This window comes from Monodelphis domestica, chromosome 4, assembly GCF_027887165.1.
Source record: "Monodelphis domestica isolate mMonDom1 chromosome 4, mMonDom1.pri, whole genome shotgun sequence".
Taxonomy (NCBI): Eukaryota; Metazoa; Chordata; class Mammalia; order Didelphimorphia; family Didelphidae; genus Monodelphis; species Monodelphis domestica.
Genome location: NC_077230.1, coordinates 162,958,795 through 162,985,166, shown reverse-complemented (window position 1 = coordinate 162,985,166; position 26,372 = coordinate 162,958,795). Strand labels below are relative to the sequence as shown.

At 37.0% G+C, this 26,372-nt stretch overlaps 1 protein-coding gene across 3 annotated transcripts in view; it reads left to right on the top strand.

Annotated features, from left to right (window-relative positions):
- The window catches only part of ACVR1 (activin A receptor type 1), a 158,827-nt gene extending 142,632 nt beyond the window's left edge, over positions 1 to 16,195 (top strand). For all 3 annotated transcript variants that reach the window (XM_007494196.3, XM_056793885.1, XM_056793886.1), the window contains 2 exons: positions 13,739 to 13,869; positions 14,954 to 16,195. In XM_007494196.3, coding sequence (XP_007494258.1) covers positions 13,739 to 13,869; positions 14,954 to 15,088 — 266 coding nt within the window. In that variant the 3' untranslated portion in view covers positions 15,089 to 16,195. The remainder of the gene's footprint in view (positions 1 to 13,738; positions 13,870 to 14,953) is intronic.
- Positions 16,196 to 26,372: the final 10,177 nt, after the last annotated feature.

Below are 26,372 nucleotides of genomic sequence, written 5' to 3'. Positions count from 1 at the left end.
AAACATCCAGCTACCCCAGAGTCAAAGCACAGGAACCATATGAAAGATTTAATCATTACTAGCTATTCACAGGGTTTAGAAGGTCAGGCTGAAGGCTGAAGATTCATGATTGAAGAAAGCATTTATTGATTGAGAATGGAAGGGATATCAGAAGAGGAGTATATGGGCTTCAAGGCTAGGGAGAGATCTAACTCTTGGTTTCATTTTCTGACCTGTGTGATAGGAACAATATCCCAACTTAACCCCATGCAATTAGTCTAGTTTTTCCTTAAATGGTATTGAAAATATCCATGTGAGTTGAATGACTAAAGCTTTGCTAACCTTTTTGATATAACTTCCTAGTTATATCCAAATACTAAACAGCCAAGAGTTGCTCTAAGTCCTTCTCTGGCAATTTAGTCAGAAAAGCTTTACTTGGTTGATTAAGAACATCTGTCCTTATTGAATGTCTTTCTTTTGCAGTGACTAGTAAACACCTTTTTTTAACCTGTTGAATATTCTTTGAATGTTTCCTTTGATTTCAGGATCAACTCTTAAACTACCAGGGGACTAGCCTTTGTTGAGGCAGTTAGATGGTACAATGGAGAGAACTCTGTGACTGGAGTCAGGAAGACCTAAAATAAAATTTTTTTTCAGACACTAGTTGTGATCCTGGGCAAGTCACTTAAAACTCAGTTTGCCTTAGTTTCCTCCACTGTAAGATGGGGATTATAATAGTACGTACTTTGCAGTGTTGTTGTGAGGATAAATGATATAATTGCAAAGTGCTTAGCACTGTGCCTAGCACATAGTAAACTCCATATAAATACTCAATACCTTCCCTTCCCTTGTTTGGCCCAGCCTGGAACACTTTCCATGGTCATCCACTCCTTCCTCCACTCTCTTCCCTTACTCCTACCCATACTTCCCTAGCCTAGTTTACATGGAAGAATGGAAATAGTCTTGTTGGCTTATCTTTTTCAATTTTAAAATAATGCATTTTTTGAGTTTCTGAGCCAAATATAAAAGTTGATGTCTACCTATTTCCCCTTTATTTATGTACTTATGATTTTCCCATAAAGAAAATAATGCACTCTGGCCAACAAACATTTGTTAATTCCATTTTGTTCTTGAAAATTTTTAACTGTGTCTTCCAGTTTTTAGCTTTTGAACTTCGAATGCTTCTGAAGAAGCACTGGATGAAATAGAAAAGGGTTGTTTTTTTCTCCAAGTGTGGAAAAGTGTTAGCAAATTGTGAGACCACTTTCAGCAAGTTATCCTCACTTAAGCCAAGTCAACTCTGAAGCAGATAGACCAAAGGCCTTTTTAGGCAGGATTCTTGTTTTGAGTCTCCTAGTATAATTAGGTGTCTCTGTCCATGTCACCTACAAACATAAAAAGAAGGGAACATTCTCGTGCAAACATCTCCCCAAACCCCCCACCCCCATTTTGTTTCTTCCTATTGTTTTCCACCAACTAAGCATTATAGAGGGCACCTGGAACAACAACCTGATTGGTATAAGACAACTAGAAATTTATATTTTCCCCATTGCTTGCTTCAAAGATCCTTTGTCATCTTATAGTTTCCATTAATCAATTAGTTATTACACATTGATTGAAACTAAAAAGCTCTCCTAAAAAATTGTGTTTTAAGTTATTTATCTCCAATTGTGGAGTGAAACAAAAGGCATTTCTTTAAATTCCAAAAACCATTTTAAGCACATTCAAAATCTTTGGTGATACAAATGCAAAATCAGTCAAAAGTTTTGTTTTGTATAAAATGCATTTCAAGCATCAAGCAACCTGGTGTCAGAGTGGAAAGGAAGATTTTTGGGGGGTTGGCACAGAGGTCTTGAATTCTTGACCTTAGAATCTTAACCAAGGCCAGTCCTTGAGGCAATACTTAAAGGGATGAAGAACATAGCCCCTTCCTGCTTGTGGATCTTATTCAATGCCTTCCTTGCTTGTCCCTGATAATAGCAGGATGATTAAATCACTTTAGGTTTCTTTGAGCTGCAGGAGAAATGAGACTAATGTTTAGTCTTTAGCTACCAGCTTCCTTCAGTAGAATTTCCAGTGATTCAAGAAACATTTATTACGTCCTCTCTATTGAACAAAGAGTTCAGATAAAACAAACATAGTTTCTATCTTTTAAATGTTTACAATCTATGCTAGGGATAAGACATATGTCTAAACCTCAACTGAACTTTGATACACAAAAAGTACGTTAGAGAGTTGCAACATGTAATACAATATGTGAGATCTTGAAAGGGGCATGTTGTTATCAACAGGGCAGATCAGAATTCCTAGAAAAAGGAGCATTCAGCCAACAATTATTAAGCACCTATAAGGATAAACAGTATTCGTTTTTGTGGTCACGTAGTCCAATAGGGAGACGAAACATTTGTAGGCACATGTACAGTTATAATGTGATTAGGACCATGAGATTAGATGACAATGAGAAAGAGCTTGCATGGAGTGTCAGGGGAGGTTTCATGTAGGAAATAGCATTTGAGCTGACCTTGAAGGACAGATATGATGTTGGGCCACAGAGATGGAGGCAGGAGAAGGACTCCTGATGGAAGGGAAAGTATATTAGTCCAGTTTGTGGGGAATATGGAATTTAATCTTGGAAGGAAAAGTCTCCCCAATAAAGCTGTTCATCTTGTTGGGTACAGACATGTTAGTGATAGAGAATAGTGCATATTTTTTTGGGGTACTCTAAATGTGGAGTCCATGATCCTATGTGACCCCGAGGAAATTACTTAACTTCCTAGATTTTAAATTTCCTCAGCTACAAAATGATATGCTTGGTCTTTGATTCCAAGACACCAAAGGTGTAAGCAACTGGGAACATCTGAAGATTTTAGCCACAGAGCACTGTGAACAGTGTTGTGTATTAGAAGCATTGTTCTGGCAGTCACATGGACAGAACTCCCTCTTTACAAATTCTCAGGGACAGACTGTCTGTGGAAAGTTAAAAAAACAATTAACTGTTTTGTTCTTGTCATCTTATAAAATAGATAGCAAAATTTAGGAATTTTGTGTGTATGTGTGTATTAGCTATACATGTATATAGTGTGTATACATGCATGCATACACACACCAAATTGCATGGGGAAATAGATTTAGAGATGCTGTGTAAAAAGGGTAATAAAGAGATAGTTCCTATATAATATGATAGTTTTTACATACAACCTGATAAGTTAATGTGTTTATCTTTTATTGTTTCATTTTTAGTACTTGGAAAAGGGAGAATTGTAATAGGCTTGTAATACCTTGCTATTATTATGAAAATAGTTTAAAACTCACAGATCCCCTGAAAAAGTCTGGTATCCTCAACGATCTTCAGATTTCACTTTGAGAACTTCTGTAGTAGGTTGATAACTGATCTTAAAACCAGGAGAACCTAGATTTCAAGCCCAGTCTCTGTCACTTATGGCCTTTGTGAACCTATGTAAGTCAACCTCTCACTGCCATAGGAACCTCTAAGATTCTTAAACTGTATAAGAGGTACTTTCTTTATTGCTAGAGAAAGTTTCTATATCTGAGAGCTCCCTATACCAATGGATTCCTAGGTACAGTCCATAATCTTCCTCCATAGTAATATGTGAAGTTCAGAAGGATTTTCGATATTGTTCTCTGACCAATGCAGTAAAAATTTGAGTTATCATGCACTTTCTTCTGAATATCTACTTATAGAACTTAGTCTATTGGTTTCTACTTCATGCTAATTTAAATGGAACTTTCAATCAATTAAGCTCTCTAAGTATACTTCATGTGAATTGTCATTTATTCACATTTTCCTCCCAAAAGACATTATATATTCAATTTTGTGAATCATTTGTAAAAGATTCTATATTTATCTCAGTTAATAATTATTGGCCATCGTTTGGCCATATATTCCATACATCCATCAGCCACTTACTCATACCGTAGTGCTACTGGGAACCTGGACAAATCATAGCATTTCTAGGAATGTTGTACAGGGTTAGTGAGGAAACTCAAAGGGGGATATTCTGACTTTTAAAACCCTTAGGGAAAAGATGGGGGTGGATGAGCCATACCCAACTATATTTCATTTTGGCTTTGCTAAAGATACTGTAACATTTGTAAGTGACTTGCAGATGCTTTGGTATGGTCTATATCTCTACAGTCTTCTAGCAGACAAGAAACTCCATCAAAAAGAAAGGGAAGTTAGTGGACTAATTTGGAAACCTAAGCTCATTCATAGTGATGATCTATTCAAGATCCAGCCATTTAACGATCTCTTCTAGGATATTTCCTGAGAGCTGTATCGAGCTCCCTGATCTGAGTTCAGAATTCATTTCTATCAGTATTTGAGTCTGGCTCATTATACTATCTCTTCTTTGATCATTGTAAAGCTAAGTGATATTTTAATTGGTTTTATCTCTCTTGATTGATGTTCAGTTTATAAATGTGGGAGTGGGGCAAGTATTACCTTAAAAATTGTATTTGTATCCTCATTGCCTACTATGTTGGAGTATATAGAAAATATTTAATTAGTTATAATTGATTAATGATTTTTAAAGACAAATTTGATTTCTCGGGAAAAATCTGCCTTGCCAATCTGTTCCTCTTGTGAGGACTGGCACACAACAGAGAGAGAGAGAGAGAGAGAGAGAGATAAGATAGGGTATTTATTATTTACTAGTGCTAGACACTACACTAAGTGTTGGGAATACAAGGAAAAAGCAAGCAAGCTAGGTGAAGCAGCTGGGTGGCACAGCAGATAGAGTGCCAGACCTAGAGTCAGGAAAAGCAGAATTCAAATCTGGCCTCAGACACTATGTAACCCTGGGCAAACTATTCACCCCTTGTCTGCCTCAATTTCTTCAACTGCAAAATGAGCCAGCCACTGGTCTGAGGTGTCACTGAGAAGATGTGGCATTAATCCAGGAAGAGTATTTGTCTAGAATTGGAATTCAGCTATTTATTTGCAGACATATAGTACTTTAAAGTTTGCAGGGTACTTTATGTCAGTCATTTGAAGTAAGTATTGAAGGTTTTTATTCTCCCCATTTTACAGAGGGTTGGCTTTGGCACAGGGGCTTGTGAAAAACCATTTCTAATTAACCTTTGATTCTGCTGAGAACTGCTTGTCCTTCCCATTCCCCAGCACAATGAGTTGAGTTATGGAAACCATGACAACTCTTTATTTCCTCTTCAGCAAGTTACTATCCAATATGTTAGGCTGGTTTAGCTCAATCATGTCTCATTTAAAAAAAAAAACAACAAAAAACAAACAACCCAATTGAAGGAAAGACTTATGCCAGGAACGTTCCATTTAAGGTGTTTAGAGTAGCTATTTTGGTTCATTCATTTATTTATATTTGGGGGTAAACATTCACCTTTAGGAATTAGGTTGAAAGTTCCCATAACCTTAATACAAACTGGAGGACCTAATTGATTGAGATTTTGAATTGTGTGGTTTTATATAGCCATGAGTGACATTCTAAAGCCTGTCCTAGGGAAATAATAGTAATGGCAGAATCATACAGTTAGTTGCCTATCATTTATTAAGTATCAACTATGAATTGGACACTGTGCTAAGTCCTGGAATACAAGGAGAAGCAAAACCCATCATACATAGTCCTAGCTCTCCAGGAGCTTCCAGCTTAATGAAAGAGACACCATGCAAACAACTATGACAAACAAAATACACAGAAGATACATTGGGAAGTAATCTCTGAAAGAAGTTCTAAAATTCTTTAGAAGGCAGGATTTTCACTGGGACTAAAAGGAAGTCAGAGAAGCCATGAAGTCAAGAAAAGAAGGGACAACCTTCCAGACATGGGAGATAACTAATGACAATGACCAGTCAGTTAGGATATAGAGTGCTGTGTTTGAGGAACAGTCAGCAGGCCAGTGTACAGAGTACTGAGAGAAGAGTAAGGTGTGGGAAGACTAGAAAGGTAGGAAGGGGCCAGATTATAAAGGTCTTTCAAAGCCAAACTAGATTTTAATATTTGATCCTGCACGTAATAGGGAACCAATTTTGCTTTTATAGCACTTTTCACATTTGATCTTTACAACAAACCCTTGATTTTTACAAACAAACAAACAAAAAGAAAACTAGATAATGCTAGTATTATTCCCATTTTGTAGGGAGGAAGCTGAGGATCAGGGTGACTAATTAAAAATTCTATTGCTTGTATTTTTGTCAGTCTGTTAAACTTTTTAAAAAACCCTTACCTTCTGTCTTAAGACTCAATACCAGATTTCATTTCTGAGTCAGAAGAATGGTAAGGGCTAAGCAGTTAGGATTAATTCACACAGCTAGGAAGTGACTGACCTCAAATTTGAACCCAGGACCTCCCTCTCAGCCTGGCTTTCCATCCATTGAGCCATCCAGCTGTACCACAATGAATAAATATTGATTAAATGCTCATTATGTATCAGACCCTTACGTTATATGGTAGGGAGATACACAAAATGTAAAAACACAGTCCCCAGCCTCAAGGAGCTCAAATTCTGATGAAAGAGCTCACATTCTAATATTAATGATGAGCAGTACTGTGTGCCTTGCCTGGCAGGTAGTGGAAGAGAATGCCTCCTGTTGGCTAATTATATCCAGGGTAATTTCATAGCATGTGATTTTTGAATCCTATCTCACCAGTGTCACCATTAAGCCAGTGGCTCTCAACAGAGGCATGGTATGAATCATTTCTCTCACCATCTGTTTTAGTGAAGGCATTACTGTAACATCCATTGGCTTCTTAGAGGCAGAATGAGTAAACATACCTTATTATTTTGCTGTGCCTTACCTTCTTCCTACTCCACTACTGCATTAAGATTTCAGGACAATTAGGCCCAATAAATTCTAATAGTAGCATAATTATCTTTACCTTTGTTTCCAAGATAATTCTGTTTTTAAGAAAATCTACTGCCAAGATGAATGCATTCACAATTTTTAAAAATCAAAGAGAGGCAAACAAAAAACAGCCAATTATAATAGTTGATTGTCACTGGTGTTACTTTGTGAGGAATGGGACATTTATTCATTTTTTAATGTTATTTTTCTTTATCCTTCCTCTTAAGATTTTGAAATATGAAAAATGCCAGAATATCCCAGTAACCATGTCTTAGTTGCTTTTGTAATATCCAATTGGATTTATAGACTTTTTTCCCCAAGAATTTTTTTATTTCCTTACCCTGGATTTTAAAATTTAAAGGCCTTCTATCAATAGCCCAACCCTTCTAAATATATAATTGTTATCCTTTTTCTATCAAATATATATCTCTGTCCTCCATTCTATAAACATTCCATGTTTCCAGTATCTCTGCTGTATCTATTTCTTGAGATGGAGATGTCTTTGGGTTGGTAAATGGGATGTGATAGGAGTCTAAACAATAGAGGTAATGTGGGTAATTGGAATCTATATGGCATTCCAAACAACAGTCCTACTCCTACCTTCTAGCTTTCATGCCAAAGCATCAATAATTATTTGTAGGTCACTTTCTTCCCTCTTTGGGGGAGATTTTGATGACTTCTGGCTGAAATGGAGCTAAGATGGAAAACAAAAGGACAATGAAGAAAAATGGACCAATAACTTCACCAGTTGATTATTCAGTCCCTGAAAAATTGAGAGTGACTGTGTGTATTTGATTTTAAAACTGTTGCTGGATGTAACTTCTAAAACTCTCAGGAGTATTTTGGACCTTACTTTGCTTGGAGTTCCTTATTACAAAAACCTTTAAAAATATATCAGCAATAGTTTCTATCTGTACTCTCCACACTTCAATGTAATGACAAAACAGAGATAGAAACACAAACAAAATAATTCCTTGTGATGAAAATGGTTACCCAATCTGATTCAACTGGGACAAAGGAATAGAACTTAATTTCAGCCCAAAACAAAAGCCAAGCTTTTGATGAGTTTTTTTGATTTCAGATATTGTAGTCAGATATTGAAAGCTTTCTCAGAAGACTCCTGACATCTGGAGCTCTTAGTATTTAATGTGCCAGCTGCTGTAGATAAATATAATAGAATCATTGGTATGAGCTGGGTACACTGCCTGGAAGGTACATTAAGGTCTTGGTCATGCAAGGTGCCTTTATTTAACCTCAAGCTTGAATAAAGAGAATTTTAAATAATTCATGTCCTTGGTTTCTTTGCCATCTTATTTCTAGGGCATTTATAACCAAATCAGTAATGGAAAATTAGGGAGGAGTTCTTAAAAGCTATCTAAGTTCTGTTGCTCTCAGAACAAGATAAGGAAAAGGTCCAGATTCTGCGCCTCAGTCTAGGTATCTGTCCATGCCACTTCAGGAGATTACTAGACACCTTGATGGTATTGCCCTGCCGAAAAGGAGGCCATAACTTTCTTGAGTCTCAGTTATATCATCCCTGTCTTGCTGTTATAAACCAACATTCTGTAGAATAAGCCAACTTTTCATTCATTAAATATTAGTTGGCTACATTACTCCATTTCCTTGGGTTCCATGCTCAAACATTTAAAATGAAAGAATTGAACTAAATGAGCTTGAAATGTACCTTGGTTAAGAAATCTCTGTTACTTCCTCCATTCATATAACTTAAAGATTAACAAAGCTTAGTTTATTGCAATTTTTATAGTGCTTTCACTCTTTATTTGACTCATCAGCCCTGGAGGTCAGGCAGCAACCATGAGAAAACTGGGATAGAAAGAGATGCTATATGTCATCAGAAAGGGAATGTAACAAATATGATCTGTAGCTTAGATTAGGCCCTTGGTTCCTGCCTTTTATTTCTAGTTACAGAAGGATCAGAATCAGTGGTACTAGCTTATTTATCTTGCCAACTGCTAATGTTTTGCCCTGTTTTTGCTTTCATGCCAGAGGTACAAACTGAAATAATCAATAACTGACCAATAACAGAAGAGGGCATTCATAATAACTATAAGGGTAGTCCACTTATTTGCAAGTTTATTTGTAAATTTGACTTCATGAAAGAATTTTTCAGTGAACAAAGTGTGAGAACTTGAAAAGACTGATTGTATTTCCATAGTTCTTCCATGTATGCTATCCTATTTGTCAATATTATTCAAAGCACTTAGCAACTCTTAAAGAACTGTTATAAAATTCTAAGTCTGTATTATTTGACACTATAGCCCTGTATGTAAGGTATCTACTATGAGGAAACTGTGACACAGAGATTATCCATTCTACCAACAGGGTTTCTGAATTTAAACTCAGATAATGTATATCATAGACTTATTTCTGGATGTTACCAAATCCAATTTCTAAAATCCAACTGCATCATTTGGTGCATTTGACATCTTTTATTAGAATAAGCAGTCATAGAATCCCTATGTCAAAGTAAACAAGGTGAATTCCCATGATACCTAGTTCTCAGGCCAGTTTTCTAAGAGGTACCATGACACTGATCTTCTTGCCCTGGACAATGAAAGAAAGGGAGAGAGCAATCAGGTTACCACAAAAATCCGTTCGATCTTTCAGATTGTTCAATTATGATTTTGACCTGGGCTTTAGAGCACACTTAACTATTAGCTTAACTAGCAGTGCCTTGAGGACTCTCTTATTTTCATTTAACTGGTCGTCCCCCCCCTCTCTATTATTCTTTAATTACAGTTTCAGTTTGTAGAAATTGTCCAAGCTTTTCAGAAATTGATAAAAGGCAGGTATATCATATTAGATAGCCTGCCAATTTTAGCTAAAATGTAGCTTGTATGTACCCATTATAATCTGTGAATAATTTGCTAGGAAAGATTTTTAATAAGAATATTAGAGGTTACAAATGGACTTATTGATTGGGTCTGGCAGGTCAGAGAGCTGCTAATTTGGAAAAAATCAGAGAATAGAAGCCACCAGAATCCCTGTGCCCTCTGGGGTCTTTTCACCTTTAAATATATTTGGTGAGGTGGCAACTAGGTGACTAAGTGGATTAAGAGCCAAACCTAGAGACCAGAGGTCCTAGCTTCAAATCTGGTCTGATAGTTCCTAGTTGTGTGACCCAGGGCAAGTCACCTCAGCTCCAATGTCTGGCTCTTATTGCTCTTCTGTTTTGGAATCAATACATATATTATACACAATATACACACACATACACAATAGATAGTATTGACTTTGGAGTCAAGAAGATCAGAGGTCAAACCCTACCTCAGTGCCTCAGATAACTTTCATTAGTTTTACAACCCCTACTCCAGCCAGTTGACCTCTCCACCTCAGTTTCCTCATCTGTAAAATTGGCATGAAATCCAACACTATTATTTCCATCTTTTTAAAGGTGATATAGTTTACCATGCCTCATTTTCCTTTTTTCATTCTTTATTGTGTGTGGGCGGGTGCTGTAGAAGAATAATGATATATAAATTCAAGTGAAATGTACGGTAATGGTTATCACCATCAAATACTTGTCCATTTGGCAAGTGAAAAACATATGTGAAAAATCTCCAAGTGGTTTGGAGGAATAAACACAGCTTTGGAATTGGCCCCTGTCCACCTTATTGTGCCATAACTTCTACTAAAGTACTACTCATTCCTGATTGAGTGTGAAGATGACTCCTGCCAGCAGAACACCAATTCTATCCCAGGGTCCTAAGCTAGCAGCCCTTGAGTGGAATCCTGGCCATAGCTATTTGAGGACCTATCTAGCCAAGTGAAACAAGGCTCTTCACCAGGATGGGCATTCTGTGAAAAAATTGCTCAATATGCCACTTGACTGCACAAGCTTCCCTTAAGGGTGCATCACTTACTCATACCCCTTCCCTCCATCAACTTCCCACGGTTTATATCTTGTTATGTACATAGTTGTTTGTCTCCCCCATCAGAAGGGGAGCTTCTTGACTTTCTTTTTGTATCCTTCACACTTTTTACAATACATGATGATAAGTGTTTACTGATTTAATATAACAGGTAGCTAGGTAGCACAGTGGATAGAGTACCAGGCTTAGATTCAGGAAAATTCATCTTTCTCAGTTGAAATCTGACTTCAGACACTAGTTATGTGACTCTGGGCAACCCACTTAGCTCTGTTTGCCTCTGTTTCCTCATCTGTAAAATGAGTTGGAGAAGGAAATGGCAAACCATTTAAGTATCTTTGCCAAGAAAACCCCAAATAGGGTCACAAAGAGTCAGGCATTACTAAAAAAAAATCATTGGACAACAAAATATAATATACTTACTAGTATAGTTTACTATGTTTTCTTTTTATTGTTTTTCAGTTATTCAGTCAAAGCAACTTTGAAAAGCCACTTGGTTTCTCCCCCACCCCCCAAACCATTACTTTCTGCCTTAGAATTGATTTAAATATCAGTTCCAAACCAGAAGAGCAGTAAGCGCTAAGCATTGGGGTTAAGTGATTTGCCTACAACGAGGAAATGTCTTAAGGCTAAATTTGAACCCAGGACTACCTCTCTGTCTCTGGATCTGACACTATCCACTGAGGTACCTAGTTGTCCTAAAGGTCATTTGCTTTCTTGAGAAATAATGAGATGGAATAGAAATACCAGAAATAACAGATGGAAGCCAAGAAGGAAAGTGAGAGGGATGGAATCAGAAAGGGAAAGAAGGATGATCATTATTAAATATACTTTATTAATGCTTACTTTAACCTTTAAGTAACTTAAAGGGCAAAACTTTGTAGGAAAGTTCTTAGATATATGGTGATAGTAGTACTAATAATTCTAGTAGTAGTTGTAGTCACCATCATAGTAATTGTAGTAATAGGAGTAGTAGTTATGGTAGTAGTAAGTAACATGAACTGAGGTTATAGTAGTAGTAGCAATCATGTTAATACTATTGTTGTAGTTATAATAGTTGTAGTAAGAGAAAGAGAAGGAGGAGAGGAATAATCGAAACTTCGGATGATACTAGTAGTAATAACATTAGTACTACTAGTAGTTGTCATCATCAGTTAGTAATAGAAACCTTGAATGGCAATAGTAGTAATAATATTATTAGTAATAAAGTACTATGTAGTATTAGTTATTGTAGTTATAATCATAGTAGTATTAAGTATCTATCATTATGCATATTTTCTCATTTTAATTTCACAACAATCGCGTGAGATAGTCCTAAAAAATCTTGGTTCATTTTTAAGCTATTAAATCTTAGTAATCATTAAATAAAGTATTAAATCTTATTTAAGTTTACTACTACAACTATTATTGCTCTTCCTCCTCCTCCTCCTTCTCCTCCTAACACTCCCCACCAACAAAAGCATGGATTGTTGAAGTATGTGGGGAATGAGACATTGTTCTGAGGAGGCAGAAAGGAGAAAGGAGAACAGGAATGGAATCCATTGGTGTTGCTGTTTAATCTCAGCCTCTAGATTTAGAAACCCTAATATACTGGGAACTTGGTTTACTTATTCTTCCTGGATGAGAATTGTCAGTAAGAAAGGCAACTGTTTCATAAATATGGTTTTGAAATCTGAAACGTGTTTTCTGAGGTAGTTGAAAGCTATTTAGAAGAAGGACCAGGAGTCTACCCTCAAAAGACAACTCCTATCTCCTCGGCTTGCAAGCTATCTTTGAGCCCTAGATTAAGGAAGAAATCAGTCCTACATTCCCACTCAGCTGTCTTCATTTCTTTCTTTGACAAAACAACAATTTAAAGAGCTGATATTGTGCTTCTATTGTGTACTGAAAATAGAGCCAGTATCAGAACTACAGCCAGATAGAGTTGCCATTTACAGATTTTATTTGGATATTGTTGTTTCCCATTCCTTTCCCTTTTGTTCTTTTTATTAATTTTCGGGGGTAATAATGGGGCATAGTTTGTTTTGACTCTGCTAATTGTCAGACTGATATCAACCTCTTCTCTGAACAGACTTCTGACTTTATTCCTTTACTACAGCATTTCATTCTAAAAATGAAATGCTTCAGAAATCTACAGTAATCTGGTCAAATATCTGGACTTATTAGTCCTGGCACATTAGATTGAATACTAGATTTGGGGTGGGGGGTCAGAGGACCTGGGTTCAAATGCTACATCTTGTCACCACCTGTGTGTGGTCATAATTGGGGTCACTTAGTTCTGGACCCTCTGCTTCCTCGTCAGTCAAGTGAGTGAGATTGCTGGAATATTCCTTTCTGCTCCTACTCTATGGTCCTGTGTCCTTTTGAATAACCCAAACTTGTCATGTGTGCCTCCTTTGCCTGATGGGTCATGGTTGTTTTATGAGTGCTCTTCTGGGCTACTTTTAGCATTATGGCAGTAATTCAGTGGGCAGCTAGGTGGCATTGTGATTAGAGTATCCTGCCTGAAGTCAGGAAGGCTCATCTTTCTGAATTCAAATTCTGGTCTTGGGCATTTAACGTGTGGCCCTAGGCAAGTCATTTAACACTATTTGCCTCAGTTTCCTCCTCTATAAAACCAGTTGGAGAAGGAAATGGCAAACTACTTCAGGTTCTTTGTCAAGCAAACCCCAAATGGATTCAGGAAGAATCAGACACGACTGAAAATCAACTGAACAAGAAGAAGTAATTAAGTAAAGTGGAAAGTAGCAATAGAAATGAGTGACAAGAGTTAGTTTTTCTCCAATGCTTTTTGCAGAATTGCCACACCAGTGAAAGGGACAGCTGGCTTCCCTCAGAGTCACACTTAAGGCATGCACAAGTTCATCACTTTCTCCTAGCTTATCTCTCTAAACCTTATAAAATGATCGATAAAATCATGAGCTATTATTATCTTCCAGAAGTAGCTGACAACCCATCTTGGGAACTCAACTAATTATGTCTATAAACTTGTTACCTCCTTTGGATAGTTCATCTAATTCTCACTCATGTTTAGGTATCGTGGAAGATTATAAGCCACCCTTCTATGATGTAGTTCCTAATGATCCAAGTTTTGAAGATATGAGAAAGGTGGTCTGTGTGGATCAGCAGAGGCCAAACATTCCCAACAGATGGTTCTCAGACCCGGTGAGTATACGGGGTTTCTTACTTACTTTTTTCTCAGTTTTGAAGATAATCCCAGTAATTGGTTGCACAATCGTCAAGTCGAAGCTCATAGTGTCAAAGGGATCCTATTTTTTCTTTCCTAATGTTTCTACATTTGTATTATCTGAAATAATCCAAATATATTTAAAGTGATGTGTGCCCATGAAGACTTGAGTCCATACTAGATATCTGTTCTGTTTTGGGGGAGGTGTTGGGTTTTTGTTTCTGTTTTTGTATAATGAGCAAGGAAAAGAGGCAAATAGGTGGTAGAATAGATATTGTATTGGAGTTGGAGACAAGAATGACCTGAATTCAGATCCTCACACAGATACACTTAACTGTGTGGCAAGTCATAACAATAAAATGGGAATAATAAGAGCACCTACCTCACAGAGTTGTTGAGAGGATCCATTGACATAATACATGTAAAGTACTTTGCAAAACTAAAAGCCATGATTCATAAATTGCTTACCATTATGATGCTATGTCAAAAAATATATGACTGTCCACATATTGGATAGGGTGATCTGGTAGAGCACTGAACTGTTTACCAGTTTATTTTGGTCTGGAGCAAGCTGTTAATTTCTCATGTATCAAATGAGGGGATTGGACTAGGTCATCTCTAAAGATTTGTTCTAGTGCTGATCCTCAATAATTCTTAGCCTGCGGTGCTAAACTTAAAGGTTATATGGTGTGTTAGCAGTAGAACTAATAAATTGAGAAATGGTCCTGTTTGCTATTGGGTTTCAGGATTTTTCCTCTGTTAGTCTTGCTAATAGGTCACATACAACCACGAAAAGCCTGGCCCTTGCTACGTGTTTTACAAGATAAACTCGGCCTCTGCCGTTGAGAGGCCAAAGGACAAAGTACATGCAGTATGAGCCTGGCTGCTTTATCAGTTCACAAGAAGTTTGTTTATGTATTTAAGGAATACAGCAATAACATCCCTTTGACTTTATGTGAGACCCCTAAGTGCTACAAAAACTGCAGCTACATATTCTGACCTGAGCTAACAAGGGACTAGAGAGGAGTTTGTGACTTTGATATTTGTTTTTTCTTCCCTTAGACGTTAACCTCTTTGGCTAAGCTTATGAAAGAGTGCTGGTATCAGAATTCATCCGCAAGGCTAACAGCACTGCGTATCAAAAAGACTTTGACCAAAATTGATAATTCCTTAGATAAATTGAAAGCTGACTGTTGACGTTTTCATGGTGCTGTCAAGATGGAAGATTTTTTTGTTGTTGTTGTTGTCATTGTCCAGTCTGGAAATATGCTGACCTGACGGTTTGTCAGAACTGACCCCTTCCACCCCCCAAAAAATGGCTTCTTAGTCAAGACAGACATCTTATCTAGCCATCTCTTTGGGAGATGTTAAAACCACCTGAACCTCGCTCAATGACTCTAAAAATGGGCATTTCACAAACTGTTCAGACTTCAGAGACTTGATGCTGGATGTACTGTTGCAAAATATGTGACCTGAAGGAACACAGAGAAATCCGAAGACAAAGATCTGGGCATTATGATGATGGCTTGGAGCTTTTCTCACAGGGCTCCTAGACACTCCCCACGGGGAACGCGAGGATGTGGTAAATTTTTAATCAGCAATATTGCCTGTGCTTCTCTCTTTTATTGCACTAGGAATTCTTTGCATTCCTTACTTGCACTGTTACTATTAATTTTAAAACCCAACTTGCCAAAAAAAAAAATTGGCTCTGTACTCCACTGATCCGTCTGAATAATAGGAATTCAATTTGGCAAAATGAAATGTAACTGTCAGACTTCGCTGCATTTTACACGTGCTGATGTTTACAATAATGCCGAACATTAGGAATTGTTTATAAACGACTTGGCAAATTATTTATTACTAGTGCACTTAGCAGTTTTCACAAAACTGACTAGTGCATGTTAAAGCTTATTTTTATGTGGTCTCATGATTTTATTACACAAATATTTTTAACACTATTATCTGAAATGGACATTTTCTGTATTATCAGTTAAGAGTCACATTTTAAGTGCTTCACATTTGTATGTGTATAGTCTGTAATATTTTTTTTTCAGTTCGTACGCAGAACGTATTTAGCCATTACCCACGAGACACCACCGAATATCTTACTGATTTAGAAACAATTAAAGATTTCAGTAGAACTTTAGTCCTGAATGCTGTGGGGGGGAAATGCATTTTCTTCTGAATTATACATTATGTGCATTTAAACTCTGCCAGAAAAAAAATAACTATTTTGTTTTAATCTACTTTTTGTATTTAGTAGTTATTTGTATAAATTAAATAAAATGTTTTCAAGTCAAACAATGAAATGCTCTCTTCTATTCTTTGAAAGGTTTATGTAACGAAGCATTTGTTATATAGGTGAGTGATGAAAAGTACTGTAATATGGAAATGGCCTTTTAGCTCCCTATAAACTTGGGTTCTGATTGAGGAAAATCCTACCATTTCTGACCAGGATCTCAGAATTTTAGAACTGGAAGAGACTATCAGAGGCTATCGTATAGTCTAATCTGTAGCAGACCAAGAGTCCTCTTTATGACATGGTCCAACAAAAAAGGTCATCACTTTACCTTCCTCTGTAAACCTTTATACTACCTCCCTTAAGGAAGCCTGTTCAGAATTTTTTTTATGGCTTCAGAAAGTTTTCCTTACCTTTAGCCAAAAATACCTCCCTCTAACTTTGCTCCTTAATCATTACTCACTGCCCTGCCCTTTGATGCTGAGGAGAACAAGTCTAATCTCTCTGCAACATCAAAGCCCATCATGTACTTGAAGTCAGTGAACATCTCTCTCTTCTCTAATCACTCTCCCCCATTCACCACACACAACTTATATCCACAGTTCCTTAAATTAGTACTTATATGACATGTCCTTCAGGATCTTCATCAGCCTAGTTGCCCTTCTCTGGACATTTTCCAACATGCCAAATATCCTTCTTAAAATGGAACATGCAAGACATTATATTTCCGATACTGACCATTGCTTGGATTGTCCGAAAAAAAAATGGCTCTGTGATTTGGAATCTTTTGTGTGAGACTGTTAAGGCTCACTGTGGTTGCTTGACTTTGGTCTAGACACATCTTCTCCTGCCTCATGTCTATGCTCTGCCCTTTTCTGGAGACATCATGTAGCAGTTCTGTTTTATAAAAGAGATTTACTGGCATTTTCCTACCAATGATATCAGAAATTGGAAATGGATCAGATGCTCCTGTAGAATCTATGCCTACTATATTGGTCTGACTGAGTATAGCAAAGACAAAGGAATCATGTATCTTATGCATTGATAAAACTGGCATCATTTGAGTAGTCTAAGCCCAAGGGCAGCATCTCCAAAGGACCATTGCTAATCTTCATCTTTTTTTTTCCTGCAGTATTCTTTTGCCTTCATCCTTTGGCCCAGAAGTATCCTCTACAATAACTGTTACCTAGTCTATCCACTGCCCTCTAGCAGCTAAGACTCAGATGTATTCTTTATTTCAAATGCTTTTATTGATGTAGCTGTTACTCCCATGCCCCTTCCTCTGGGTTTCTCAGTTTAAGTTCCATGCATCTTTTTGTGTGAGTTTAAAAAATATGGTTTAATAAAGATTGTTTACTTTATTCCTTACTGGCCTAGCCTGTATGACTCTTAAAACAAACAAACAAAAACTTCTCTAATTTCAGAAAATGTTGGAATGAATGAGGGCAATTGCCTAGAATAACATTAAATTTTTTTCTGGCTACTTGTATGCAGTAGGTCTTATTGTTTGATGACATCCATCTCCATATCTTCTAAAGGGGACAAGAAAGGTGCTACATAGGGATTTTGGAACTGTCCAGAAGGAGAAGATAATGACTAAGGGGACTGAAATGAGAAGTAAGTGAATAAGAAGTATATCCTGGTGCTCCATAACTAGTACATGTAGGCATGTCTTTCCACCATAAAAACCAATGACAACCCAAGTTTTAATAGAATCATAATATTTTGGTAGTAGAAAGGACCTTAAAGATCATATAATCCAGGGATTCTTTAACCTATATGTGGCATGGATAGCTTGGCTAGTCTGGTGAAGCCTTTTCAGAATAATATTTTTAAAATACAAAGATGTGTGTGTGTGTGTGTACACAAGACTACAAGGACCAAAAATAAATGAAAATAAAGCTATCTCTAAATCTATAAGGAGATATAGATATAGAGACATTTTAGATGAGAAAACACACACACACACACTCGCACGCATGCACACACCCATACACATATATAAACTCTCATCCAAGTTCACAGAACTCCTGAAATCTGTTCCAGACACACTGGGATTCATAAACCCCAGGCTAAGAACTCCTGACCTAGTCAAACCTCTTCACTTACAAAAATCTGAAGAGTATCGTATCCCCAAGATCATAGTTCCCTTAGCAGAGTTAGGAATATAACCTGGTCTTTTGATTTATTAAATTAGTAAGGGCCTTCAATGCCATCCAATCCTAATCTAACCCTAAAGAGGACTCTCACTGACAAGTGGTCCTCCAACCATTTCTTGAAGACTGCTTGTGAAATGAAACTAGTACTTTTTTTTTAACATTTCAACACCATTTTTAATAATCATATTCTGCCATCTTTGCTCCCTCCTTCTATCCCACTCCTTCCTCCCAAGAAGGCAAGTAATATGATAGATTATATATATATATTCAGCCATTCTCCAGTTGATGGATATCCCTTTAGTTTCCAGTTCTTTCCCACTACAAAAGAGTTGCTATAATTATTTTTGTTTAACTAGGTTCTTTCTTCCATCTTTGATCTTATTGGGATATAGACCTAGGAGTGAACACAGTACTTCTCAAAGCAGTCAAGACAGGCTGTTGTTCAGTCATTTCAGTCATCTCTGACCCTTTGTGACCCATTTGGCATTTTCTTGGCAAAGATACTGCAGGAGTTTGCCACTTCCCTCTTCAGTTCATTTTACAGATGAAAAAACTGAAGCCCACAGGCTCAATTGATTTGCTTAGGGTCACACAGCTAGTAAGTGTCTGAGACCAGATTTGAACTCAGGAAGATGTCTTCCTTTCTCTGGGCCAATCACTCTCCTCACCATGTCACCTAACCACCTGAGGAGAGGTAGATTCTGCATAGAAATGATAACTGAAACCATGATTTTATTAAGGAAGAGAGTAAAGAGAGACCAGAGAAGAGGACGTAGGACAGCACTGGTGAAATATTAACTCATGTGCAGAACTGGCACTTGGGGACCTGCTCTGTTTCCCCTTTTCCCAGTGCCCAAGGACAATTTTTGTATGCCTCATTCCTCTGTTCAGCCGACCAAAGAGAGCACTTCCTCCCTTCACCCTTTGGGGTGATGGTAGGAGCTCACAGGCAGCTTAAAATTGCAGTCTGGGAATACAAACTTGAAAACCTTCACCAATGCTGATCTAGGGCAAAGGATCTAGAGTATTTTTTTAAAACTACCTTCCATCTTAAGAATCAACATTGATTCTAAGGCAGAAAAGCAATAAGAACTAGGCAATGAGGATTAAGTGACTTGCCCAGGGTCACACAGGAAGTATCTGAGGCCAGATTTAATCCCATCACCTCCTGCCTCCACATATAGTTTTCAATCCTCTGAGCTCCCTCCATTCCCCTATAGTTATAGTTTAGTTATAGTTATAGTATAGTTTTTAAGGAACAACCATTGGGACTAGTTAAGGAGCTATGAAAAGTGACTTCTTAGACAATTCAGCTACATAGATTCATTTCAATTGTTCTGAGATTATAATGGTATCAGAAGGAAAAGTAGGTTTTTTGGCTTTCTTTGAATTTAATTACTTGAATTTAAATTAGTTCTTAGTTATTTCACCCAACCATGAACAATGATAAAGAAATCAAACCTAAGAATGGTACCTTATCATTTAGTGACATCTTTTTTCTCCTGATCTTGGATTTCTAAACTTGGATGCAAGATTGATGCAGTCAGAAAGATATAAAATACATTTGCCATTGATTAATTTTATTTGGGTAAGGGAAGAAGAGTGCTAAAGATAAGATGACTTTTTAGTGATTAGAGATCTATCATGGACCCTGTGGTTTAGTTTATCTCAGGTCTTGAGCATCATGATTTCCTATGTGAATCTTAAAATTTCTCAGACTTGTGAATGTTAAAAATTCTCAGACTCTACCTTAGAACATTTGGTTAAGACCATTCCCCATTTTAAACAATGAAGGTACTTGATCAGGAATGTGAGAACTCTGTAACATTCCTCCACCCATACTTAAGCATACTTTAGGGGAAGATAAAGTTGTGAACTCCTTACTGAACAATGAAAAGTACTTAACTTATACTTATAGTGAGGCAAAAGCCCTTAAGCAAAGTCTATTTTTAGATATACTACAGAAAGGTGCTAAGTACCTATGAAGGTCAAATTAATCACTAAAAGGTCAGGCAACTTGCAAACTTGCAAGGGGAAAAGAGGTGTGAACTTACTCAGAAGTTTTAGTCTACCCAGAGAAGTTGAGAACTAAACAAGGTGTGAATTAAGAATGGTCACTCCTGTGAAAACGTCTACTGTGATTGGTAGATGTGAAAACTTAGGGGAGGTGACATAGTAGAAAATTCTCTTTAAATGGAGGCCAGAAAATTCTCTTTAAATGGAGGCCAGAAGGCCTCTGAATGGAAATGCAGCCTTGGAAGCTGAAGTGGAGCTTCCTGAGCTAAAATGGAGGGTCTCTCTGAACACTAGAATCCTGCTTGGGACAAATCTTGTGGTGAGTGGAGTAAAGATTGACTGATCTCTCTCTTAAGGCTTAGGCCTAGGCTGGCCTAGCCCTTTTCTAATTATTTCCTGTTACTCTCTCTCTCTCCCTTTCCTTAATTCCTTATTTGTATTAATTAAAATCTCTATAAAACTTAGCTGACTTGGGTATTTCATATTTGGGTATTTTTCCTAGGCAACTACTTTATTTTTAATATAAAATCAAGACACTAAAAATTATCTTTACCAGTGTGGCCAAAACCTTACAGTTTGGCCATTTACACATTTTCATGGTCACAGTTTATGGCAACCACTCTTTTGTCTGTTACACATATGATTTATTTTTTTCTGTGACTATTATTTCCTATTTACTTGTTTACATGAAATTTCAATTTTTTAGTTCTTGGTTTGTGTTTATTTATGCCCAGACGTCCTTTCAGGCTGGTTATACAACTAGACAGAGATCCTTAGTTCCCACTGGACTGATGGGTCAATCAATGGCTCTCTCCCCTGGGGACAGCCTGCAGGAAAGCTGTTTTCTTATTGTTGTTATTTGTAGTTTCATGTGGATCATTTTTATTAGTTTTCCCCCAGCTTCAGCTCCCTGCTGATGTAATCATATGAGGCAAATTCTGTTTGAGCTAAGGGAAATGAGCTAAATTTGTTTTTTCCTGATACTCTGTTATTAGCAAATTAAACAGTAATGAAAGTGACTTGTCCACTCCTTCCCACTCACTCCAACCTATGATGACTGGGAACAGCTAAGTGGCTCAGTGGATTGAGAACCAGACCTAGAGATGCAAGGACCTGGGTTCAAATTTGACTTCAGGTACTTTCTAGCTGTATGACCATGAGCAAGTCACCAAACCGCTTTGCTCAGCCCTTACTGTTCTTCCTTAGAACCAATACACAGTATTAATTCTAAGATAGAAGATAAGCACTAAAAAAAGAAAGAAAAGAGTCCAACCTCTTCCTTTTACAGATGAGGGCACCAAGTCTAGGGAGGATAAGTGACTAACTAACTACTAACTAGTAGGTGACAGATTTGGGACTAGACCTAGCTAGGTCTTTTGACTGTAAGGGACCAGTGATCTTCCAACTAGTTCCCTTTTTCTGATCAATGTCCTTTTTGCATCCTCATGGATGATAAGTATGACCTTTTCATTTTCTTTTTTTACCACTAGCCATCTTCAGAGTTTAAAGAACTCCCATGGATACAATCTAATTCACAAATCAAACCAATTCATCATTTAATAAGTATAAACTAGGAAGTGCCTAATAATGGTAAATAATCCTCATGCAACATCTAAATGTCTCTCAACAGTCTCAGGCTTAAAAAAAAAAAAGGTCTCACTATTTGTAGCCTGATGCGCTTCTGAAAGAATGAGGAATTTAGACAATATAACAAAAGCCTATGAGGCATTGATCGGGGTAAGGTACTGAATAGTGCCTTGATTAATAGAAAACACTAATTATTTTGAATTTTAAAAATATTTTTGTAAATATAGGTAGATGTGCCAGAATGCTAGTATCATGCTTCTATGAATAAATGTGCCTAATGTTTCTCTGATTAAATGTGTTTTACATCCCCAGTTATGGCAACATGTCTCAGAAAAATGGCCTTATGTACACTTTCTATGTATATTTAACATATATGCTGGTTTAGATATGGCATCATTGATAAAGTGCTAGATATGTAATCAGAAAGATCCAAGAAGCATGGTTTCACAAGCTTCCTCTAACATTTCTTGTGATACTAGGTAAATCATATAACCTTTCTGAACCTTGGTTTCTTTAACTATAAAATCAAGATTTACAATCCTTATGGTACTTATTTTGTGGTGTGGTTGGACTCATGAAAGTTTATATAAAGGTCTTGTGAACTTTAAAAGTCTATATAAATGTAATTATAATTTGTAAATTATCATATTCATAAGTGGCATATTATTTTGATATAAAATATATTTATAATTATGCAGTATAGTATGCGTTTTTTCCTTTGTTGTATAATATGCTGTTATGCCCCAGAAGGCTCTTTTACAGGTTGATCTCTTTCTCCATCACAAACTGAGTTGCAGAAATATCAAAATGATTTGGTGAAGGTCAGACAATGAATCAGTGAACAGTAAATCAGTCTTAGTGTGGATGGGGAAAGCAAGGTCACTTTGGATTTATTGTATTAGGAAGGCTGGAAAATGGACAGTTGAAAAGGAAGATGGCAGGGAGGTACCTACTGAAGGGACAAGTTAAAGGAGAGAGAGGTTTGAAAATGAGGAAGTTAATCAGGGAAAGATTGGCATTGTGGTAAACAAGGCATTAAACTGGTATTTTGAGATTGGAAAAACACTGAAAATTGATTCGGGATCTGGGACTTCTGGGTAAACATGGCAGCAATAGACTCAAGACTCGTCCTCTCCTCAGCACCCACCAATATAGACTACCTCAAAAAGCCAAAAAAAACAAATTTATTAGAACAAAGGGACTCTACAGTAGGGTGCAGCGTTGAAGGTATGTGGGATTTGGACATTTCCACACCTTTATAAGGGGGTGAAAAAGCTCCCACCAAAACACGAGTTGATCTACCCTCCCCTACCCCATCTACGAAGCCAGAGTCAGAGCCAGTGAGTCCAGAATCAGCAAGTGAGCGAGGGGCACCTCTACAGTGAGGAAGGGGCACCTCTGGGTCCTTGGGAGCTGACTAAGACCACCAAAGACCTACCCCTAAGAGCAGCTAGACCTGAAACCCCAGCAGGCTGAAGAGCTCAGACTGTGGGTGCTCGCAGGAAGATAGGACAGAGAAGAGCAGCAAACAGCAGAAGCTGTGGAGATTTGAGAGCTTGCCTCAGACAAAATCCTTGCTCCTTAACTTCATACACAGAGAGCCTCCCCATCTCACTCAGATTTCTGATTAAAAGGGGAAGGAAAAACCTCCATAGTGATGGCAAATTGTGCCCAGGAACAACAACCTCCCTCCACCAAAAAAAAAAAAAAAAAAAAAAAAAAGAAGAGGGGTTGACCCTGAAAATTTTTTATGGAGGAAAAAACCCAGGCTACAGAGGAAATAGAGGAGAAATTCAAATAAGTGCACCAAATCCCTTAAAAAAAATGGAAATTGTCCACAAGCTCTTGAAGAATTTAAATTGGAGCTTATCAAAAAGATGGAAGCCTTCTGACAAGAAAAGTGGGAATATTTCAAAGAGAAAATAACAGTGTAAAGGACAAGAACTCCCAATTGGAGAAACAGCTGGAAGCCATGAAAAGCAGGATAGACCAAACTGAAAAGGAAAACCAGTCTTTAAAGACCAGATTAGGCAACTGGAAGCCAATGATCTTGCAAAACAACAAGAATTAATAAAGCAAAGTCAAAAGACTGATAAAATAGAAGAAAACATAAAATATCTCACTGAGATGACAGATCAGGAAAATAGAGCAAGGAGAAACAATTTGAGAATCATTGATCTACCTGAAAAGTCAGAAATAAACAGAAATCTTGACATCATACTACAAGAAATCATCCAAGAAAACAGCCCTGATGTTTTTGAACAAGGGGACAAAATAGACACTGAAAGAGTTCATAGAACACCCCCTACATTAAATCCTTAAAAGACAACTCCCAGGAATGTAATTTCCAAATTCAAGAGCTTTCAAGCTAAGGTGTAAATTCTACAAGAAGTCAAAAAGAGGCAATTCAGATGCCAAGGAGCACCCAATCAGGATCATACAAGACCTGGCAGCTCCCACATTAAAGGACCGCAAGGCCTGGACATGATATTCAGAAAGGCAAGAGAATTGGGTTTCGACCAAGGATCACCTATCCATCAAAACTGACTACATAATTCCAGGGGAAAGTATGGGTATTCAACAAAATAGAAGATTTCCAAACATATTTGTAAAGAAAAGACCAGAACTAAGAGGAAAGTTTGATATCCAAACACAAAAATCAAGAGAAACATGAAAAGGTAAATAAGAGAGGGAAAAGGGGAAAAATGTTTTTTTATTCAAACGTTCTTCTTTAAGGGGTACAATGAGATCAAACTATATATATTAATATATGGGGAAAATGTTATTTGTAACTCAAAAATTATATTCCCTATTATAGTAATTAGAAGAATCATTCACAGGAAGAGATTGGGGTAATAAGTGCTATAAGATGATATAAAAAAAAAAGGGTGGGAGAGAATCTATGATGGTAACAAGAGATACTTGAAGAAATAAAATAAATAGGATGATTTTTATCACACAAATATATGCATGGGAAGGGGAGGGGAAGAATACTCTTATAAGAAGAATAGGAAGAGAGTGCTAATAGATAATACTTAAAACCTTACTCAGTGAAATAAATTCTGAGAGGGAAGAGCATCTAGATCCATTGGGGTCTTCAATTCTATCTTAGCCTACAGGGAAAGTGAGGAGGGAAAACTAAGGGGGGTAGGGAGGAAAGGAGTACAAAAAGGGAGGGAAAGAGAGGGGGGAGGATACTTAACAGACCCTAAAAAAAAAACAAGAAGAGAACAAAAAGGGAGAGGGCCAGAAAAGGAGGCATGTTAATGGAGGGGCTTAGGGGGGTTGATTAAAAGTAAACCACTGGTTTAAAGGGATATAGCAAAAGAAGAAAGGACAGAACTAGGAGAGGATATCAAAATGCTGGATGACAATCATAACTTTGAATGTGAATGGGATGAACTCACTCAAAATGAAAACCAGTAGGAAAGTGGATTAGAATCCAAAATCCTACCATATGTGGTCTACAAGAAACACACCTGAGGCAGTTAGGCACTCACAAGGTTAGAATTAAAGGTTGGACCAAAACCTACTGGGACTCAAATGATAGAAAGAAGGCAGGAGTTACAATCATGATATCTGACAAAGTCAAAGTAAAAATAAATTTGATTAAAAGGGATAGGGAAGGTAAATGCATGCTGATAAAAGGGAGTATAGACAATGAGGAAATATCAGTAATCAACATATATGCACCAAATGGCATAGCATCCAAATTTCTAAAGGAGAAACTAGTGGAATTGAAGGAGGAAACAGATAGTATAACTATATTAGTGGGAGACTAATAGGGATAAAAAGGAATACACCTTTTCAGCAGCACATGGTGCATTCACAAACATTAACCATGTACTAGGTCATAAAAACATGGCAAACAAATACAGAAAAGCAGAAATAATAAATGCAACCTTTTCATATCATAATGCAATAAAAATAATGATCAGTAAGGGTAAATGGAGAGCCAAATAAAAAATTAATTGGAAATTAAATAATATGATTCTCCAAAATCAGAGAACAAATCATAGAAACAATTAATTTCATTGAAGAAAATGACAATGATGAGACATCCTTTCAAAATTTTTGAGATGCAGCCAAAGCAGTACTCAGGGGAAAATTTATATCCTTGAGTTCATATATTAACAAATTAGGGAGGGCAAAGATCAATGAATTGGACATGCAAATCAAAAAACTTGAAAGCGAACAAATTAAAAATCCCCAGAAGAAAACTAAATTAGAGATCCTAAAAATTAAGGGAGAAATTAGACTAGAAGCTAGTATTTTGAAAACAAACAAACAAACAAACAAACAAAATAGAGAAAGCAGTGTTCAATTTAATAAAAAAAAGGAAAGAAGAAAACCAAATTCACAGTATCATAGATGAAAAGGGAGACCTCACCTCCAATGAAGAAATTTATTATGGCAATCATTAAAAATTATTTTGCCCAATTATATGGCAATAAATATGACAATCTAGGTGATATGGATA